General features: G+C 39.3%; 1 protein-coding gene across 1 annotated transcript in view; it reads left to right on the forward strand.

The window, feature by feature from the left end:
• The window catches only part of LOC129111837 (interleukin-1 receptor accessory protein-like 1), a 197,884-nt gene that overhangs the window by 57,776 nt on the left and 118,475 nt on the right, over nt 1–21,633 (forward strand). The window contains exon 2 of the mRNA XM_054623964.1: nt 5,939–6,218. Within this exon, the coding sequence (XP_054479939.1) occupies nt 5,939–6,218 (280 nt within the window). The remainder of the gene's footprint in view (nt 1–5,938; nt 6,219–21,633) is intronic.

The raw sequence follows: 21,633 nt of genomic DNA on the forward strand, positions 1-21,633 counted from the left end.
AAATATGTTTATTTTAAAAGTGTAATTAGCTTTAAGGTTCAAAAGACCTTTTACTTAATAGTTTATTTTACTTATCCTTGATTGTAAAGTATAATTTGGTCTATATTTGCGTTTAAGCCTTGGGTGATGTTTGCAAATACAATTTAATATGTAAAAAAAAACATTTTCAGCCAATAACCTCTGGCATCTTTTTTTTTCCCTCCTTCATATAAATCACATCCTTGGTTTGGTTTTGGCTTATTCCATGAGGATGAAAGCCCTTTTATAAATGAGGCCCCAGTCTTTTACGCAGTTGGACAAATGAGACAAACATGAGAAACATAAAAACTAGGGAGGCCTGACAAATGGCTCTGTCTTTGTTTAATGGCGTGGTTAAATCAGGATATGGCTAAGTCCCCGTTTTGATGTGGTGTCAGTGAATGTGGCTCTATTAAATCCCGATTTCCATGCAGGGCGGCGTGCAAACATTTGTTCTGTGATCATTTGGCAAAACAACTGACAGCTGACAGTTACCAGTTACCATTTTCCCAGCTGACAAACAGCATTGTTTGGCACCCAGGATGCTCTCAGGGACGGAGGCTGACTGTTTGCTCATGGGTCATGTGTAGCATAGCCACAAACGCTGCTTATGCTTGATGGTCCAAGACACAGAAGAGCCGCCGGAGTTGTTATTCTCACGAAGCAGATTGGCCAATTCCCTCACCAATTGTGATCCAGCAGAATGGAAATCTGGTGAGCTGGGAAATGTTAATCGAGTTCAATTAGGCTTTGTACCATGTTTGTTTCCTGCCAACAGATTAAGCAGAATCCCCACCCTCACTTACTGAAATGAACGATAACCCTCTGTCAAAATAAGAAACGGGCAATTTGAGGATAGGTGGAAGATAACGGATATTGGTGCTGGCAAGCTCCTCGTGGCAGTATGAGAGATAAATACAGCAAGCCCTTTGAAACAGTTGTGCTGGAGTTCACCGTTAAAGGGAAATTAATTTAGGACTTTTGATGCTTTTGATATTTTCTTTTACTTCTCAGTGCAACTGGGGATGCGTTCAAATCCCAGAGCCGTAATCGAATGCTTTAGGGTGATTTGAAAAGCATCCTTTATCCAATTTCACTGTTGAAAACACCCACTGTCCATGTTGCATAATGTTTTCAATGGTAATCAACCATTTCACTTTTTTTTATCACTTTTCTCTTTTTTCATTTCACTTACATCAGATGCATACTAATGCAATTGTTATTCAATTATTTAGTCCAAAGACTGCAATATCCACATTTATTTATGCTTCACTTTACCAGCTATAGAGATGCATTTGTTCTATTTTGCATGATATGATGTATAGCACTATACAGCAAATATCTGGTACTCAGACAACATAAAAATAATGCTTTTTCATTCTTTTAGATATACATTTTCTCTAGCAAGAGAAACAATGTTCAGCTGTTTAAAAAAAAGAGTAAAGAAGAAGATGGACTGAGTGTTTATTTGCAGGGCTGATGGGAAAGCAATGACTGAGCCATGCTGTCTGCTCTTAGGCTGTGATGCATTTACTGTGTTTCTTTCTGTGTCCAAATGCAGTCTGTGCAACCGAACTGTAAACATTTATTTTTTTCTTCTCTGTCAGGGCTGACAGAGAATGTATACAGTTGTGCAGAGATCAGTTTAGTGGGCAGCTAGTGGGGCGTATTGGCACATGAAATAACTTTCCATCTTAGTCCTTAGTATTCAGATCCCTTATTTAAGTGAAAGAACAGATACTACAATTTAAAAACTCCATTACAAATAATAGCAAAATGTCTACTTTCTCAGTCTTATATTATTTATAGCGCTGCAGGAATAAATCTTAAGTTCTTGAAATATACAATTTTATACCTCCACTTCACTTCAGGTTGTTGGTTATATGCCTGAAATACGTTCTCATTCAAGCTTCAAAATTCCTAAAAGTGGTCTTAATTTGTCATTATCTTGCTCAACAAAAATCATAAACGTTTGTTTTGCCACAGACAATAATTCAAAAACCAATGTTAAAATATAATTGTTCTTTGTTGAGGGAACTAGTGCTATGCTTGCTAACTTCCTGGTTGGCCTACACAATTACATTACATTACAGTCATTTAGCAGACGCTTTTATCCAAAGCGACTTACAATCAGTAGTATATTACATATCATTCACCCATTCACACACTGATGACAGGCTACCATGCAAGGTGCCACCATCAAACTCTAACTAACATTCATGCAACATCCAGTCCACACCGATGGCAAGCCTTCGGGAGCAACTTGGGGTTAAGTGTCTTGCCCAAGGACACATCGACTGCCAAAGCCGGGTATCGAACCACCGACCCTCTGATTGGAGAACTACCTTGCTCTCCACTACGCCACAGCCGCCCCTATATCACTCTATTAGATTCTATTATAAACAGAGTTGCAATCAGTTGTAATCTTTTTAATCAGTGAACCAAGGCCCATGGGTCAATTGGTTTTGATAATCTGATTATTTGCTAATTTGTTAGGGAACTTGCACCACTAAAGTATAATGACTAATTCTACTTTATAATCAACTAAGGTGGATCCTGCAGATTATGTCGTGCTTATGTCTAGTAGTGTCTAAACCTGAAAAGAGATGTATTGTATCATATATTATGCTTTCATGTTACATATATTCCTATCGAAATTCATGGTAAATGAAAAGACCAAGAACTAACACAAGTGAAGTCTCATTGCAGCACAGGATAACTGGTTGTACTGGACTTGACACATACTGCACATATTGCACAAGAGGCGGTAGGTGGGCAGCAAGAAAGCCACTTGTTTTAAGAGTGTTCACGTGTGTTCTTGCGTGTGTACACCTCCGAGGCTTATCACAAAGATTACTTCATGCACACTTTTGCCAAGCTAATATTGTTCTCTGTTTGAGCCGCTGCCTGCTTACGTGACCTTTTCCACTCCCCTGCTGTTTTTATAGTGTGTGAGTAAAACACTTCAGACTCCGAATTAGGAAACACGATTAGAAGTGAGACCATCTCGGCTGTGGTTGTCTTACCTTAAGCCTCCAAGTTATTATCGTCCACAAACTAATTAGCAAGTTCTCGATAAGCGAGGGTAGACCCTGTGTTGCCATGGCAACAGTTAGACTTAATCACAATGAAAGGAATGTAGAGTTGGGTGGCTCGCAGAGCACACGCAGCCTTCTTTAGCATTTGCTTAATTTTGCTTTTTGTTATTCATTCTTCACTCTGGTTGTACAATTTAGGTTGTTTTTTCATGGCCTTGCTCGTGGGAGGACTCACTTAGTTGAGGAAATCAAAAGGAGGTTTAGAGGTTGATGGCAAAGCGTTCCATCTGAACGCAGTGTCCTCATGAAATACAGACTGCGACTTATTGTTGCTGATTTAGGATCATGTCAGATCAAGAAAGGTGCTGCAGATTTCCATTGATGTCATTTAAATTACAGCTCGAATGGTGAATTCAGTACATTTAAAGGCAACATTCAGCCTCAATTAATCTATGGCTGTTTATTTCTAATATTTAGTGTTAAGTGAATTCCAGGAGTACTTTATGACAAAGTGCTGTATTTTTTATCTGCTTTTTTCTCTAACCTGCTTTCCTACATTTCCCAGAAAACCTTTCAACATCTTTACAGAAAATTGATAACCAACTATTTTGATAATCAATGAATTGTTTCAGTCATATGCCAAGCAAAACCACCAAGCATCCAACATGTGAGGATTTGCTGCTTTTCTCTGCTTCATATTTTTGTGAATAAAATAGCTTTTACGTTTTAGACTATTGGCTGGACAAATCAAGCATGCATGGATCAAACTCCTGGGGGGACCAGAGTCAAAATGACAGATTTGGCCCTTTAACCCTGATCTCTGTACATTGTGTAAGGTTTTCCTATGTTGGCTCCAAGTATGCTGTGTGGTTAATTGATTAAGTACTAATATAGTAATACTCATTATGTAAATTCTGGCCAGCTTGGTTCTTTGACACCAAAATCTCTTACAGCAAGTTCTTGGTAACTGATGGATCTTTTGCTTTTGAACTCGAATGCAGCTTTTCCTTTTTTTTTTTTTCATCTTTTCTTTGGGCCCTAAAACACTCACCAGTGTTGCCGCTGCTGATCCCAGCGTGACCCTTACCCTACCAAACAATACAGCACAATGACATAAATCAGCATGGTTTAATCAATTCCCCGTCAACATCCCTCCCCCGGTTACCCCCAACGACTCCCGCACGCACCGCACCTCGCTGATTGGGGCCCGGGTTGCTTCTTTGGTAAATAAAACATTTATAGAGGCTCAATTAGCGAAGCCTGTTGAGTCTTCGGCAGCTGTGCTCGCCAGCTGTTTTTAAAGGAAGAGCGATGCAGCGAGGTGAGGCGAGGGAAAAGAGGATGTCAGGCACAGGAAGGGAAAAAATGGATAAGGCAAGAGCAGGCAGACAGCTTGTTTTTGATTTGGTGTGAGCCCAGTTTGTTTTTTAAATTATCAACACAGTTAAAGAGCAGAGAGAAATATGCTAGTTTATCCCTATCAAAAGTGGCAAAAGCTCTCTCCTCTGCTAACTCAGTAGCTTTTATCTGATTCATAAGATATTGTGAATATAGTGAATAAAGTCATTTTTTACTAAAGACCCTATTTTAAAGCTGTCATTCCTACAGGATCCCAACATGGAGATCCTGCAGGGGGAATTGATCTGATCTCCTGAACCAAACCTGCTCAGCAGCAGGTTACCATAGTGATTTACCCCAGTCAGAACAGGAAAAGCTTAGATAAGCCCTCGGATAGATGCCATTGCACTAATCTTGCTCCCTGAGAACAGCTCACCTAAAAGTTATTTACTTACCATTTTTAAAAAACACCCAAATGCTTTGCTTGTTTGATACAAGGTGCTAACTGTGCATACCTAAGTCTTTTAACGCACCACTTTATGTGTGAAAATCTCTATCAGCAACTCAGGAGGTCGTATTATCCGTGTGAATTTTCACTGGCGTGTTAAAACTTTGGTGTTTTTAATGAATCTCTTATACATAAGGTTGAAAAAAGTCGGAGGATCAAAACTACCCTTTGCCTGCTATGCATGGATAATGCAGTATTATTTGATCTGTGTAACTTTTTTGGGATTAATAGATGGTGGGCTTTATTAAATGTCTTATCATGGAGACCCCCATTGCTCTGCCCTGACTTGTCCAGCGGCACAATAGGAAACAAGCTCCTTTTTTTCAATTGATATGACAACGAAAACATCCTTTGAGACTGAGGATAGTCTGAAAGGGTCTGCAGATTTACTGCAGTTTATTATTTTCTCAGTCCAAATGTAGAAGTGTGCCATCACTGCCATTTAATCGGATATTGACGGTGGCTTATACACAGTTTGTTGCCAGTAGACTCAATTTATGTATGAGATGGTGACACACGAGTCAAATATAAATACAATAGTGTTGGTAGGTGAAGGCAGGGGCAGACAGGAAAGAAAGATTGAATGCAGCAATAGATTTGTTGAGAATTCAGTTTAACAGTGGAAAGAATAATGGCAATGAAACACTTCACCAACATATTTACATATTTGCTCTCTGGCTTTTCATTTAGGCACAGTTAGGAGGTCATAAGTTAAGGTGTGTGTATATGTACTAATAACCTCCTTTAGTTTGTGTGTTCTTGTGAAAAACAAAAAGGAGACATTGTGCCTCAGTGCTGCATGCAGGGGGAAAAAAGGGTCTTGATTGATAGTGATACAAGGATTGCTGGCAAAGCACATGAACAGACAGACTGATGCCAGCACTGAAAGTGGTCTTGTCATGGTTGCCGCATACCCTTTTCATGATTACAAATAGCCTCTGCTTGGCTTGGTGATGATGTGCATTGGCTCAAAAATAGTCAAGCCCGTTCCAATAACTCCTGCTTAATTCTCCTTTCCTCTGTCCTTCTCTTTTAGTGGAAGGATGCACGGACTGGTCAGTGGACTACCTGAAATATAAGGTGCTTTTGGGGGAACCTGTACGGATTAAGTGCGCTTTGTTCTATGGATATATCCGGGCCAACTACACCCATGCGCAGAGCGCAGGACTTAGCCTTATGTGGTACAAAAGTGCAGGACATGGCGACTTCGAGGAACCCATCAGTTTTGACGGCACAAGGATGAGCAAGGAGGAGGATGCCATATGGTTTCGACCAGCAGAGTTGGACGATGTGGGCTACTATTCCTGCGTATTAAGGTAAGTTCCTTCAGCACCACCAAACACACTGTTTACTGCTCTCTCCATTTTTATTCAATGTAAATTGCTGTTTGTATCGTTTTGCCTTGAAATGGAGGAAGCATTCATTTGAAAGTCCTCCACCATTTTGGACTTGTCTTGCCAGCAGTGTGACAGGAATATAGTTGGGGTAAATAACATTTTGTGGAACCCTGTGGGCACGAGTAAAGCTATTTTCAAGTCCTCCCTTGGTGATATCTAATGTAGTCTCTCATCTCGGGCCAAACGAGGACTGGTCGTTGGTCCACAGTGCATCTTCTAACAGTATGAGGCCCCTTTGCTCTGCTTTATATGCTAAATTATTTCTTGATTCTCCTCCGGGGGACTGTAAGCCAAACGGTGCAATTGGTAAATCCATAACTCTTCAGCCCTCACAAGTCCTTTTTTTCTGAAAAAGTGAAAGAGCAAGGAGTGAGATGAAAGAGAACGGACAGTAATAAAGCACAAGAAGAGTGAGCAAAGGGAAACGGCAGCTAAGATAAAAAAGAAAAGAAGAGGAGGGGATTCGCACTATCTTCCTTTTCCACTTGCCTGATGGCGGAGGTATACAATTGTCTGATTTATGAGCTCCATAATGTGGCGAAATTCCTGGCTTCCTAGCTCATATTGGCAGAAGTTCTCATTAACGTGGAGGTTGTCTGTGGCAAGGACAAGAGGATCTTTGAAACACATCTTCCTGAAAGATGGGAAACTAATCATTTTATAATTCAGAAAAACCCAACAAACATTTGTGTTTCAATCAAAACACAAATGATTTGGGACATTTGTTACACCGACAAAAAAAAACAGGAGAATAATGCACTCTTGGGCTGTTGCACTCAGCACAGGCTTCCTAGTGTTTCACTAGCCCAATTCTGAGAGGTTTTGGCCATTACTATTCATCACCATTAGCCATCTCCCCTTTGCCGTGGCAGCCGCCGTGAATAGGAACGGGCAGCACCAATCCAACAATCCTCTATTCAGATACATTGGCAGCGTTTTCTGGAGGTAGACAATCAGTCAGCTCCGAGTTATTGTGTAATCACGCAGAAAGTAGAGCCATGAGATTTGATTTGGAGTCGTGTTGCTTTGTCGCCAGTCCCCGCCATTCAGAACCAAATTAAGGGGCAACACTTATTGCCCATCATGGAGAGAAGTAACAATAGTTCTGAATGCAAAGCACTTTTCCATCGCACAGGATTTCTCTCTGCAGGCATTTCTTTGGACTATTGTTGTCCATAGTTGCTTTCTCAAGGTTTTTAATCAGCCCAATGCATTTCCCTTTTTACAGTTTGTTCAAGTCTTAATATTTTCCACTTAAATGGACTATTTACAACTCTGACCTTTTATTGATGATGCCAGCACTGATGCTACAATCATCTCCTCTGATTTTCCATGTTAATCAAAGCTTCCGATGCAGCTGGGGGTTGTTCGGATCTTCACAGTTTTATAGGAAACAGACACATGATACGCTGATTAGCTCCAGCACAGTAAGACCATTTCATGAGGAGAATAATCCTACGTGTGATTGGCTGTAGGTCACTTGCTCTGTCAAACAAACATCCATCAAAGCTCAAGATATGATGTATTATATATTTGATGTATTAAATATATATATGGGTAATAATCCTTGTTGGGATTCCCTATAGCTAAATCCACCAGCTGTATTAATTGAGCACCCAAAAAGTGTGTTTGCTGTCAGTTATGCTACAGATGAGTTGAAGAAGTAAGCTGAATACTGTGCACCTTCTTTCTTATACAGTAATAACTTATTAACCTTGTAGGTAAAGGGCATTCTCTCTATTCTGGCTCATTAGTCAACCCCTACACAGCGACATACGGTGGCTTTTAACAGGAGCATTGTTTAAAAGGCTTGGGAGTTTAGATTATTTGTGTGTGTGTGTGTGTGTGTGTGTGTGTGTGTGTGTGTGTGTGTGTGTGTGTGTGTGTGTGTGTGTGTGTGTGTGTGTGTGTGTGTGTGTGTGTGTGTGTGTGTGTGTGTGTGTGTGTGTGTGTGTGTGTGTGTCACATGTTTAGTTTAATGCAGCATAGCAATGCATCAGACTTGACCACATGGGACCATCAAATTAGAATGATTTATAGTCCTGTATTAGCATATACTTTGAGTTCTGGAGCCACTATAGTAAGGCCAAGGCTCAATCCAGATGACTGACATTGCAGTGGTTTAAGGGAAGCAGACTTATGATTGCTTTCCCATAATGCAAATCAACTAAAACTGAATCTATATATTGGAGAAAATGTCTGAAAATAGCCCCCATATTACATATATGTCACATGATGTTCTTCAAAGAAAGAAAGGTTAAAGAGAGCGTCTCCAAAGTCCCTTTGAAATGTAATAACACTTGAACTACTGCTATTAAAGCTATTGACCTTAAATGGCTACAGTATGACGTTTGCCACCTCATTTGCTTTCGTCACGTTCTCCTCATTCCTTCACCCCAAGCGGTGACAACGTGTTAAAAATTGCAGGAGAGGATTCATCCAATTTTTACAACCACATAGCAGCGCTGTGGTATGCAGACGTGACTCATTTCAATTCCCAGTCAGCGCAGCCAAATCAGAGGATTGCTCTTCTCTTTTGTCTCAGCAGCGCGGGTCCTATAGATGATCAGCGCTCGCATATGTTAACATATCACATTTGGATTAGGCTCTTGGCAGTGTTTTTTTTTTTTCCTTGAGGAACCTCACCCTTTTGAAACATGAGGGGATCTGGGGAATTAGAGCGTTGAGCGGTGGAACAAATGAATCACAGCACAACAATACATCATCTCTCACTGGAAGCATTTCATACTTGAGCATGTTATAACAATTCATTCGCAGTTACTATGCTCCCATCATGTTATTGTCTCAAAGGAAGTATTGATAGTGTGACCAAGAATGTTTGTCCTCAGATAACATCAAGACATGATCTTTTTACTGCATATTGTTTTCGTATTTGTCATAAGTTACCATTTCTCGTTTCCTGTTAAAGAATCAGGGTGGTAAAGTGAGGATTAAAGTTAGACAATGGTTTAATAATCTTGTTTAATCATATTCCAGTGGAATAATATTATGATATGAACATTTGGGTTTCTTTGTCATCTATGGAAATCCGCAGAATAACAAAATACATCTCCCACACAGCTACATTGCTGGTTTTATTTCTTAAGACTGCTTAGTTAACCTTTTCCCTATACACATACAAACCTGATTGTAATATTTCTTATTGATTATGCATCAGTGTTCTGAAAGCAGCTGGGGATGTGTTAAGCACTGTTATTATTGAGCAGGGCTGTATTAAAAATGTATGCAGGTGGGAAACGCACAGTAAAAATAAATCTGGAGCGTTAGTTAATCTCATTTGTCATGTCAATATCCTTATCTTTTCTATAATTATTTTTGAATTTCCCTAGAGAGGGTGAAAAACACATGTGGTTGGTTTGATAGGTGACGTTGCTTAACATAGTCAAGTTTGAAGTAGATCGGATAAACGGTTCTCCAAATATGCAAAGGATACACGCACACACATAAACATATACATATATATATATATTTATATTTATTAAAAGTTTATTTACTAGAGGATGTGATTAAAGTGAAAAAAAAAAACACTGCCTCAGTATCTAAAGCAAGGAATATATATATACATAAACATATATAAATAAACATATATATATATATATATGTATATATATATGTATATATATATATATATATATATATATATATATATATATATATATATATATATATATATATATATATATATATATATATATATATATATATATATATATATATATATATATATATATACTATATATATATATATATATATATATGTATATATATATATATATATATATATATATATATATATATATATATATATATATATATATATATATATATATATATATATATATATATATATATGTGTATATATATATATATATATATATGTATGTATATATGTATATATATATGTATATATATATATATATATATATATATATATGTTTATTTATATATGTTTATGTATATATATATTCCTTGCTTTAGATACTGAGGCAGTGTTTTTTTTTTTCACTTTAATCACATCCTCTAGTAAATAAACTTTCTGTTGTAGCTCCTCATCTGTGAGTTTATGTCAGTTTCTCATATGGCATCAGTTATATAGGGACTGTCAGTCTTTGTGTCCTGTCCACAGGCTCTCCAGAAACCGGGGAAGAGATTTGTCTGCCAGCTGTCTGTCACAGGTGTTATTGCACCAGGCAAGGCTTAACAGTGTAGGCAGAATATTCATAATACGCCCACATCAGCACGGCCACAGACAGGGAACACGCACTGATGCAGCGCCATTGGCCACTCATGCTAGTTTACCGCCTTCGAGGCCAATGTGTTATCGTCAAGCAATTTTTTCTGTCCCGAATTAATGAATCCAATCAAATCGTGATTGAGTTGTTTAATTATTTGTTTTACAGGGTTTGTCCAGTTTAATGCATAGATGACAAGAAAACACAGTCCGTCACGCTAACCATTTGCCTCATCATGATAAATATATATTGAAAAACTAACCATATTAATCTAATTTCTATCATATCACCCAGGCCTGGTGAGGATTGAGGTTTGGGGAACTGTGATATTCCGCCCAAGCCTATTATTACTGCCAGCCATGTGAAATATAATCGAAATATGTTTTGTGAGCAGCTTGGTCATGTGGCATAATATAGATGATGACAGAGACACATCTGCACTGGAGGAAAAAAAAAAACCACAAACATCTTTATAAGTTTTGCAGTGAGCAAAGTTTCGAGTCTGAAAAGCAGCTGGGGAAATTGTGCTAACAGTGCAGATAAACACAATTCTTTCCAATTCAAATCATCTCGTTTCAAGTGCTTTCTTAATCTAGAGGCTTTTATGTTTGGTCCTTCTTTTATGAAGTATTGGAAGTAGAGCTAAAACATTAGATGTCAGTAAATGTGAAAACAAAATAAATGGCAATAAAGTTCCTAATTTATTTAATCAGGTATTTATTTCATTGTATTTGGTGCACTCTCAAACATATATATATAAACATATTCATGCAAATGTTATGTTTTGCCCTTGTTTCGTTTGTGACATCATGTCCTGTGACTTGACACTCCTGGCTTCATTGCTCTTTTAACATACATGCACACACATACAGCTGTGTGGTCACCCATGTCACATCTATTTTGCTCAGCTGCACTTAAGGGTGTCAGAGGGCATCGTTATACTCTAGCAACACACAGCACACACACACACACACACACACACACACACACACACACACACACACACACACACACACACACACACACACACATATGCACACACATACACAAACACAACATGTCAGTTCTCTGCTCCCCTGAGACTAGCTGCCACTGACATGAACTTAATATGCCTCCAATCTGTATGTAAAAGCAGGCCAACTCGACACACATGCACACACTCAACATTCTGAGCATGTCTGCATGTCTCTTCAGCTAATGCACACGCACGCACGCACGCACGCACGCACGCACGCACGCACGCACGCACACACACTCACTGATCTACATGCATTACGGACATATGATGAAGGACCGCTCATGCCACATACAGTATAGGAATGGAAGGGAGCAGATGAGCAGCGCTGTGTGTCAAATCAAGGATGTTCAGATGTTATGCCCGGAGGAGGTCCGTCGTACGCAGAGCGAAAACATCTGCAGTGGCTGAGTGTGTCACTTAGTGTAGAGAGACTGAAAATAAACACACACACACATACAGGCCATCTTGGTACATGGAGGATACCACTAAATCCCAAACACTGCTGCAAGTGTCTCTGTAAGCCTATTAGCATTACAAAGTTACTAATTCCTGCTATTTCATACCTCGCTGACAGCAGAGACAGCCGAGTAACAGTGTGACAGGAAAAAGGAGAAAACATGGAGTAGATGTTTGGAAATGGTTCACCAGTGATCTCAAAGTACGTGATTTGGATTTGAATGTGCAATAGTAGGATTAGTGTATTTGATACACTTGGGTTAGATCAAATAATTAGTGTGTTCAGTTATTCAAAAATTTTTGTCTTTGATTTATAATTTTCTCAATGTGTTTGAAACTAGAATCACTACCGTCCACATTAACTGTGCATTTTTTTTTATTCTTTCTAAATAGCAGAAAATAGAATAGCAAATACTAAAATGCTACCATGTGCTGAAAGTGAGCGGCCATTATTTTATTATCCAGTTCATCCCAGTGCAGACAGCCGTCGCTCACCTTGCGTTCACCTCAATCTCACAGAGTTCAATCACTTCCAGCTCCCTGCAGAGTTCAAAGTCTATGCTGCCAGTCTATGACTCCATCCACACTCTCCTCATCATGGAGCATGTTTTCTCCGTTGCTTTGCCTCTTATGCTCAGATGAACCATAAATTAGCAGGGAAAACTGACTGACTTTCTGTTTCTGCTTTGATATTATCTTGTGCTCCATTTCGTGCTCTAGGGTTGCGTAGAAACGTCAGTTGAATCACCTTTTATCTCAGTCAAAAAGTTGTTCTGTGTAGTTTTCAGTAATCTCTAGGTATTTCCCCAGCTTTACATCGGATTTGTGGAATCTTTAATTGTTAACTTGTGGATTGTTCAGTACTGCATATATTGGCTTCTGTGTGGAAACAACAAAGTGTCCTGTTGCCAGGTTTCAAAACCATCTAGCTCTATTCAGGTCATGTGCAATGCATGATGGTAGTTGATGTTTCTCTAGTGACAGTTGCTGAAGCCACTTTGTTCTTAGCTTCTCTTTGTTTCTCGCCAGATGTTAAAAACATCTTTGGAAGTCTCTGAGCCATTCTCCAATTTACTGATCAAAGTTGTATGACAGCAGCATGTCAGACTAAATTGTTATGTAATTAATTGATCATCTTTACACACACTTGCATAAATGCTAGCAGAAGCTACCACCAACCTAAGCATGCATCATACATGGTCAAGCAAATGCCACAGTGCATCGATCGGTGCAGAAAGTGCAGGGATTACGGTGTCAGATTAAGGACAGATGTAGCAGCACAGAGAGGATCCCACTTCTTGGCAGGTAGCTAATGTTTCACCTTTAACCCTGTTTACAGGTGTTGGCAAGCTGCCACTGTCCCAGGCTTATTGATGGGTTTCCTGCATGTCCTGCAATGCCTGGGCTGTCACCAGTAAAGGACAATGGGAGGGGGGGGGATAACAAAGGACTGGGGGTGCATTTGTGTGTGTGCCGTTCCTTTTGCTTGTTTAGGCCTTAACGGCCGCTGTAGGTACACCACACCTGGCACCTGTGCACACACGTACACACCAAGAAGTCACGCACAGAGAACACACCTCCCACCCGTCCCAGACCACAGCCATGTTGACTCTGTTAGTATTCGTGGGCAGGAGTGGCTGGTGATTTCTCAGGGAAGTGACAGTCAGAATGGGCCGTCTGGAACACTCTGTCATTCAGCCCGAGTCAGGGCCTGTCCAATTGATCCAACCCAGCTGTCAAAGCCAATGAGAGACGCTAGACTAAGGAGCAGTGGGGATGGTTTGTGCTGCCAGGGATTATGGATGATGTATAATACAAGGATGGTGTTTGTGTTATAAGCTACCTGGCAGGAGACAATCAGTTAGCTGTGGCTCTGTAGAATAGCTTCGCCGAGGAGGGCTATAACAATGACGCCTGATGGATGTTTATTAATGGAGTTTGTTTTTAAATGCTCTGTGGTGCAGAGGCACATATGGATGAGGTTTTGAAGTCGCAATGAAATGAAAAATGAATTTACCATCCAATAATCTTCCACACATCTAGAACCCGGCAATTTGTGTCTTGAATTCTAGAATTATTCTTTTTTAATAATTTGAAAGCTGTAACGGCTCCATGTGAAAAAGTTTAAATGTCCCTAGATTGTATCTATTAATGCAAAAAGATTTGTTTATTGGCCAACTTTCTTACTTTTCAACAGTTATACTAAGACATGGGAAGTCATTGAAGCATTATTCAAATGGACACTTTAACTGCTTGATCCAAGATGAAAATCCAGGGGATCACCAAAGTCATTAGGAAACATTGCAAGACCCATTAATGTCTGTACCACATTTTGTTCCACTCGATCAAGTGACTGGAGATATTTAAATGGATAATTGACAATTTTGACTAAGCATTAGAGTATAATTCATGGGATCAGGTTGTAAGAATCTGTTCTCTGGGGATTTGACAGAATTTCATGAAAATCCATCCAATATCTGTTGAAATATTCAGGACCAAAGTGGTGTACCGACCATCCCTGGAGCCTGACTACTAGTGGGGCAAATAATCTGTGCACTAAGGTATTGTAGTTTGTTGTATGTATCGGGAAAAAGCGGTGCACATGAGCTTTGATGACAATAATGGCTTAACAGAAGCTACTTCATCAGATGATTATCCAAGAATGTGGTGCAGAACAGCAATGACTAATGGGAGAAAAGGGCATCTTCCACAAACTACTTTTAGAGGTTATAAGAGAGTGGGTGCCAAAACTTCTGGCAGCAGTTATTCACACTGCCCAGGTGGGGTTTTCGTTAATTGTGTGATATGGATTGGCGAAGCGGCTTCATTCACCAGCCAGAGGTTATTGATGATGGTCCCTTATATTCAGTATTCTGTACACCTGTATAGAGAGACTGCTCTCACGACACAGTGTTTGGACAGCCTCTTAGTTGGCTCTATACGGGTTAGTACAGGTGGTTTTCCAGCAGCCATTGTCTGATGATGTATGGGCTGCTGTTTGGGCTTCGTCCACCTTTCACACTGTTCTTTATTCAGCCGCGTGATGTGGCAGTGTAAACTTGGATAGATATTCACTGTGGACGTCGGATGTTACAATGGCAGTGTCAAAGAGGAGTGTGCACATGGAACCATTTTGAGGCCAGGTACTGAATAGTAATAGATTTCCATCTAGCATGCAAGAGAAAAACAAAAAAAGATAATTGCAATTTTTAAATCAATAATTTAAAATCTTCCATTTGCACTCAGCCCTATTCAGACTCTGTCATTACGGCAATATTTGTGGTATTTGAAAGCTTGGAAACAGCAGATGCATACTTCATGTGTGCATTAGGGGATATCAGTATTTATCATGCCTGTTTTTTTAGTTAATGGACTGAAATCATATGCATTTCAATAACAAACCTTATGTTCCTGCATATATTAATAGATATCAACATGTATTTCTTAAAATAGGTGCCCTGATGCATTCAACCACAATCAGTTCATACTCCAATCCTGATGCTCCCTCCTTTTAGAGCCAGAATCCTGATTACAGTAAATAGCATAAATCATGCTATCTATAGCAGCGTATACAGCGGGTAAAATAAGTATTGGACACGTCAGCATTTTTCTCAGTAAATATATTTCTAAAGATGCTATTGACATGACATTTTCACCAGATGTCGGTAACGACCCAAGTAATCCATACGTACAAAGAAAACCAAACAGATATGTTCAGAAATTAAGTTATGTGTAATAAAATGGAATGACACAGGGGAAAAGTATTGAACACATGAAGAAAGGGAGGTGCAAAAAGGCATGGAAAGCCAAGACACCAGCTGAAATCTATCAGTAATTAGAAAGCAATCATGCCCCTTGTCAGTGCAAATTAATATCAGCTGGTTCAGTCCCAACTGATGGCCTATAAAAAGGTGACTCATTACCAAGGTGCCACACAAGAAACATGATGGGTAAAAGCAAAGAGCTCTCTCAAGACCTTCACAACCTTATTGTTGCAAAACATACTGATGGCATTGGTTACAGAAGGATTTCTAAACTTCTGAACGTTCCGGTGAGCACTGTTAAAGGCCATGACCAGGTGCTCCTCGCAATATTTCTGACAGAGGAGTGAAAATAATTATCAGAAGAGTTGTCCAAGAGCCAAGGATCACTTGTGGAGAGCTTCAGAAAGACCTGGAATTAGCAGGTACAATTGTTTCAAAGAAAACAATAAGTAATGCACTCAACCGCCGTGGCCTGTATGCACGCTCACCACGCAAGACTCCATTGCTGAAGAAAAAGCATGTTGAAGCTCGTTTAAAGTTTGCTGCACAACATTTAGACAAGCCTGTGAAATACTGGGAGAATATAGTCTGGTCAGATGAGACCAAAATTGAACTCTTTGGATGCCATAATACACACCATGTTTGGAGGTCAAATGGCACTGCACATCACCCCAAAAACACCATACCAACAGTGAAGTTTGGAGGTGGGAACATCATGTGTGGGGCTGTTTTTCTGCATACGGCACTGGCAAACTTCATATAATTGAAGGAAGGATAAAAATCTGCTGCCATCTAGCAGGATGATGAAGATGAAACGAGGGTGGACATTTCAGCAAGACAGTGATCCCAAACACACAGCCAAGGAAACTCTCAATTGGTTTCAGAGAAAGAAAATAAAGCTGCTAGAATGGCCCAGCCAATCACCTGACTTGAATCCAATAGAAAATCTATGGAAAGAACTAAAGATCAGAGTTCATAGAAGAGGCCCACGGAACCTTCAAGATTTGAAGACTGCTTGTGTGGAAGAATGGGTCAAAATCACACCTGAGCAATGCATGCGACTAGTTTCTCCATACAGGAGGCGTCTTGAAGCTGTCATTACATTACATTACATTACATTACAGTCATTTAGCAGACGCTTTTATCCAAAGCGACTTACAATAAGTGTATTCAACATAGATATTCAAGAGAACTACTAGTCACCAGAAGTCATAGGTGCATCTCCTTTCTTAAACAAGCATCTAAGAGCATAAACCAGAGCAAAAGTACAGTGCAGAAACAAACTAATACGAATACAATAAGTGCTACCAACAAAGGCTTTTGTACGAAGTATTAAATAAATTTCAGTAAGCGTGTTCAATACTTTTTCCCTGTGTTATTCCATTGTATTACACATAACTTAATTTGTTTGGTTTTCTTTGTATGGATGGATTACTTGGGTTGTTAACGACATCTGGTGACATTTTCATGTCAATAGCACCTTTAGAAATATATTTACTGAGAAAAATGGTGACGTGTTCAATACTTATTTTACTGCTGTATATATACAGTCTGTTTTTGTTTAATTTCTCCTTTTCATTTAATTTCTCTGGCAGCCACTGTGTATTTAAGGCCTCGTACAAACCATTAAAATTCACTCATGGCCATCTGTGAACGTCTGCTCTGAGTGTAGTGGTTCGACTGTTTCTATTCAAGCAACGCTTAACGCGGACATTTCAGCATTTCAATCAACCTCTTTCTGCACATATTTGGCATCCTGTGGAGGAGCCATTCAGTTCGCTTACGTTTATCGGCACTTAACATATTACGGAAAACCAGACGCATTCATTGGGGTGTACTGTCAACGCGAGTAAGACACAACATTGACTTATTCAAAGCAAAGATCATCATTAGTATTGCTGTACGTGTTTATCAATAACCTCACTGAAATTCTGGATTTCTTTATTATCCAGGCAAATGACAGCTAAAATGTATTCTTTTATTTTGAGTGAGCCTCATGAGCATAAAGCCCAAACTAAAAAGTTGTATTACTTACTGTGTTCAGATACACAAAGTGCTTTGAAAAATATGCCCCGTCCTGGTTTCAACCATAATCAGGAAGACAAGTTAATGTTCTCTTCTGTACGGGCGGCTGTGGCTCAGTGGAGAGCAGGGTTCGATCCCTGGCTCCGGCAGTCCATGCCGACGTGTCCTTGGGCAAGACACTTAACCCCAAATTGCTCCAAATTGTATGTATGTGTATGAATGTTTGTTAGGGTCCTGATGTGCAGGTGGCACCTTGCATGGTAGCTCCTGTCATCAGTGTATGAATGGGTGTGAATGGGTGAATGATTAGTAATGTAAAAGTGCTTTGAGTGGTCGGAAGACTAGAAAAGCGCTATACAAGTACAGTCCAATATACCTTTTTTTTTTCTTTTTTTATATGAATACAAAAAGGAAAATGTATAGCATTGAAATCCAAACATACACTAGAAAAGGTGCACATGCTTGAGTACCCCAACACATATTCCAGATATCTCATTTGTTTTTCCAATAACTTCATAAAATGGGGTATGATATTTCCATGGGCTAAATCAAAAATGCCGAAGGGATATTGGCTGTATTTCTTTAATTTCAAAGCAAAAGTGGCCAATGTTTCATATTTTAACCAGCCCTGCATATGCTCGTTTTAGATGTACGTTGGGTCCTCTTTGTAGAAATTGGAGAATAAATTGAATCACTGAATAACGGTCTCAGCCAATTTCATTGCATGCCCTTCACGCTCCTTCTGATTGGACATTTGTCCAATGCTCGATTCCATTTGATTAAGCCCAGCTCATATGGCTCCTGGCTACAGGGAGCAAAGGACAGAAGTTTGGCTGTGGAGATTTTATTCAGGGAGACCTCTTCGCTCAAATCAGTTGTCACAATCTGCATGACCAACCAGGGCAATTGAGCAGAAGGTCATAGTCGATGACCAATTTTTATATATTTATTCTCGGGATTATCTGTTAATCTTCCACACATCCCATACACAGAGAGGTTTTATCCATTTCAGCTCAATATTTCAACATACCCTGGAGTGCAAAATGACACCCAGGTTAAATAATTCCACATCCCGAATGAGGGATTTTATTCAGTCCCATCCTCGGTGTTGACTCCCCATATACCCAACCTCTTGGCTCTCCTGGACCACACTGAGCTGAGCAAGTCATCAGACAAGATACCAAACCATCGCTATCTGATAGCAGGGACACTGACCTTCTCTTCCTCATATCTGATGGTGGTTTTTATCTGCCTGACAAATGTCAGAAATACCATTCCCCGTGCACAATCACTTCGGCTCTACAGCCAACTCTCCGCCCCCCTTCACCTACCCTACCTTTCCACTGAATTGTTGACCGCGGATTTAAAAGCCATACATCGGCAACACGACAGCTATCGGTCAAACCCCCAATATAGGAGAGAACTCACAGCTTACCTGAATTTCTTGTTCATCGTTCGGTTGAATTTAGCTCCAACCTCTCGTGTCACTTCTGGTTCCAACAAAGCCAAAATGCCTAACCTGAGACTCAAAAAACTGTAGTCCACAAACCACTGGGGGGGGGGGGGCATCATGGTGACTATGTCCACTTCTTATATACAGTCTATGTGTGGGTCAGAAACTTCATTAGAATTTCATAAAACACAACCCATTCCAACATAACTGATATTGTATGCTGAAAGCATAATTCACTATTGAACATAGCTCTTGTAAAAAGTAATTTATTCATCAAAAGTAAATGCATACATTTGTTGCGTCATATAGTTCCATAAAGGAAGAAACATTCTGCGTTGAAATAAACAATGTATACATTTTACGTTTCTTTAGTCTGCAATCTGCAGCTCCCCACAGCTTTAAGAAGCTTAATAGTGAGCTTCAGCTTATTGTTTATCTCGGCCCGCAACTTTACGGTTTTGGTTCACATTTGCCGCTCTCATAGCTGCAGGAAACGGCTCTTTTCTGCCAGAAAAGGTCTATCGATGTACTGTGCTCAGCAGCAAACAGCAGATTGACTAATTTGTAACTATTGTGAAGCATTTAATAACTAAAGAGTCTGAAATAGAGCTAAAAGAGAGTTGATATCAGGCTAATTTGCCAGTTGGACAAAAAACACAACTAACACCAAATATATAATAATTCCATTTTGCTATATCAACATAAAATTAGATAATATGACTCTATATGACTGTTGTCATTTGCTGATATGACAATGTTGTTCTCATAACTTGTTTCTGCTGCCCCAAAGTAGACTGATATGGCCCATAGTGCAACAGCCCATTGCAGAAGCAGCATTTCTAGTAAGAGAGGGTTTGTATTTGATATGCACAGCAGAATGGCTGCTTATACATTACACCCAGAGGGTCTGGGGACCAATGAATAAGGTCATGACAGAGTTAGACGAGAATACAATGGAGACAAATTGTTTATGCTTGTTATGAAATCAGGTTGCTAGCATAAAGATGAGTGGAGGATGTCGTGGAATGGAAAATGAGTTCCCTGAAGGCATCAACTAGGAAATGACTGACTAATGCGTTTGCTCACAAGAAGTGCTGTTGTTGGTTTGAGACACACAACTCAAGGGAAGGCTTGGAGGAATTCTCAGACTTGTTGGAAAATAAGGTTTTTGGTTAATGTAGGATTTTAGGATGAGATGCTTTTGCAGATAGACATTGTTTATATTTAGAACAGTAGTTTTAAAGGTGGGGTTTTTAAAGGTCTTCACTGGCAATACTTTCAATAAGAATAGAGAGTATTAACAATTATTTCCATCTGTGTCTTTAAAGTCTCTACATAAGCGTCGGTCCTAATATGTTCCTCTAATGTATTAACATTACATTTAAGTCACAAAGCTGAGCATCTATTTTTTCTGAAAAAATAAACATCCATATCTTTGAAAAACCCAGATGGTCCTCGTCTAACCATCTGGTTGAAAATATTGTTTGCTTCAATAAAAAAACAATAAAAAAAACAATCTGCTCCCCCAGTTGTGACTTGATTTCTTAATCCCAAAAAAGACGCAAGGATGGAAATGACACGTGTCCTTATTTCAAAGTATTTCTCCAATTATATATTTGTCTATACTGATGTTACATTCCGTTATTTCCTATTTTCATAAAAATGATCTGTTTTTTTATTACAAAACCAATATTTTAGTATTCTGCAACAAAATGGTATGTGTTAAAGGAACTGCTTCAAAGACTGCCGGGTATTTGTTTTTCAGAACAACAGATGCTTAGATCTGTGACTGGAATGCAATGGTAGAACATTAGCACTAACTGGGGCTATTTTTGTACTCAAGTGTTAACAAGAAGTTTAAGGAATAAAATATTACCACGTTATGGTCTATAGGGTCTAAAAAGACGTCCACGTTTGACATGAAAACATTTTTAGAAGCTTGAACAAGTGAGCCGTTTGATATTTCAGTTCTGTAGCACTGATAAATATCCCAACGAGGAACTTGTTTTTTCAGTAATCATTAGATCACTGTATGAATATAATTCCCTTCAACTTTAAGTGTATCTTCACAACAAATCACACCCCAGAAACCACACATAGACATTAAGACTAAAGCATGACATATTATCTGGTTTGCATAGTTAGCCCTAAAATCATGTCAATTTGAAGTTCTGTCAAGGCTTTTCTTTCTTTCTAGTTGTAAGGATTACACAATGCAGCGATACTGCTTGTCTGTCTTTAATTTGTGTGTAACTGCAAAGCTCAAATGTGTGGATACGAGTTTAAAGACAGGTGCAGGCGTGTGTTTTTCACAGCGTTGCAAAACCAAATTATCCGCAGAGGTGTGTGTTCCTCCCTGAGAACT

The sequence above is a fragment of the Anoplopoma fimbria genome, chromosome 22, assembly GCF_027596085.1.
Source record: "Anoplopoma fimbria isolate UVic2021 breed Golden Eagle Sablefish chromosome 22, Afim_UVic_2022, whole genome shotgun sequence".
Classification (NCBI taxonomy): Eukaryota; Metazoa; Chordata; class Actinopteri; order Perciformes; family Anoplopomatidae; genus Anoplopoma; species Anoplopoma fimbria.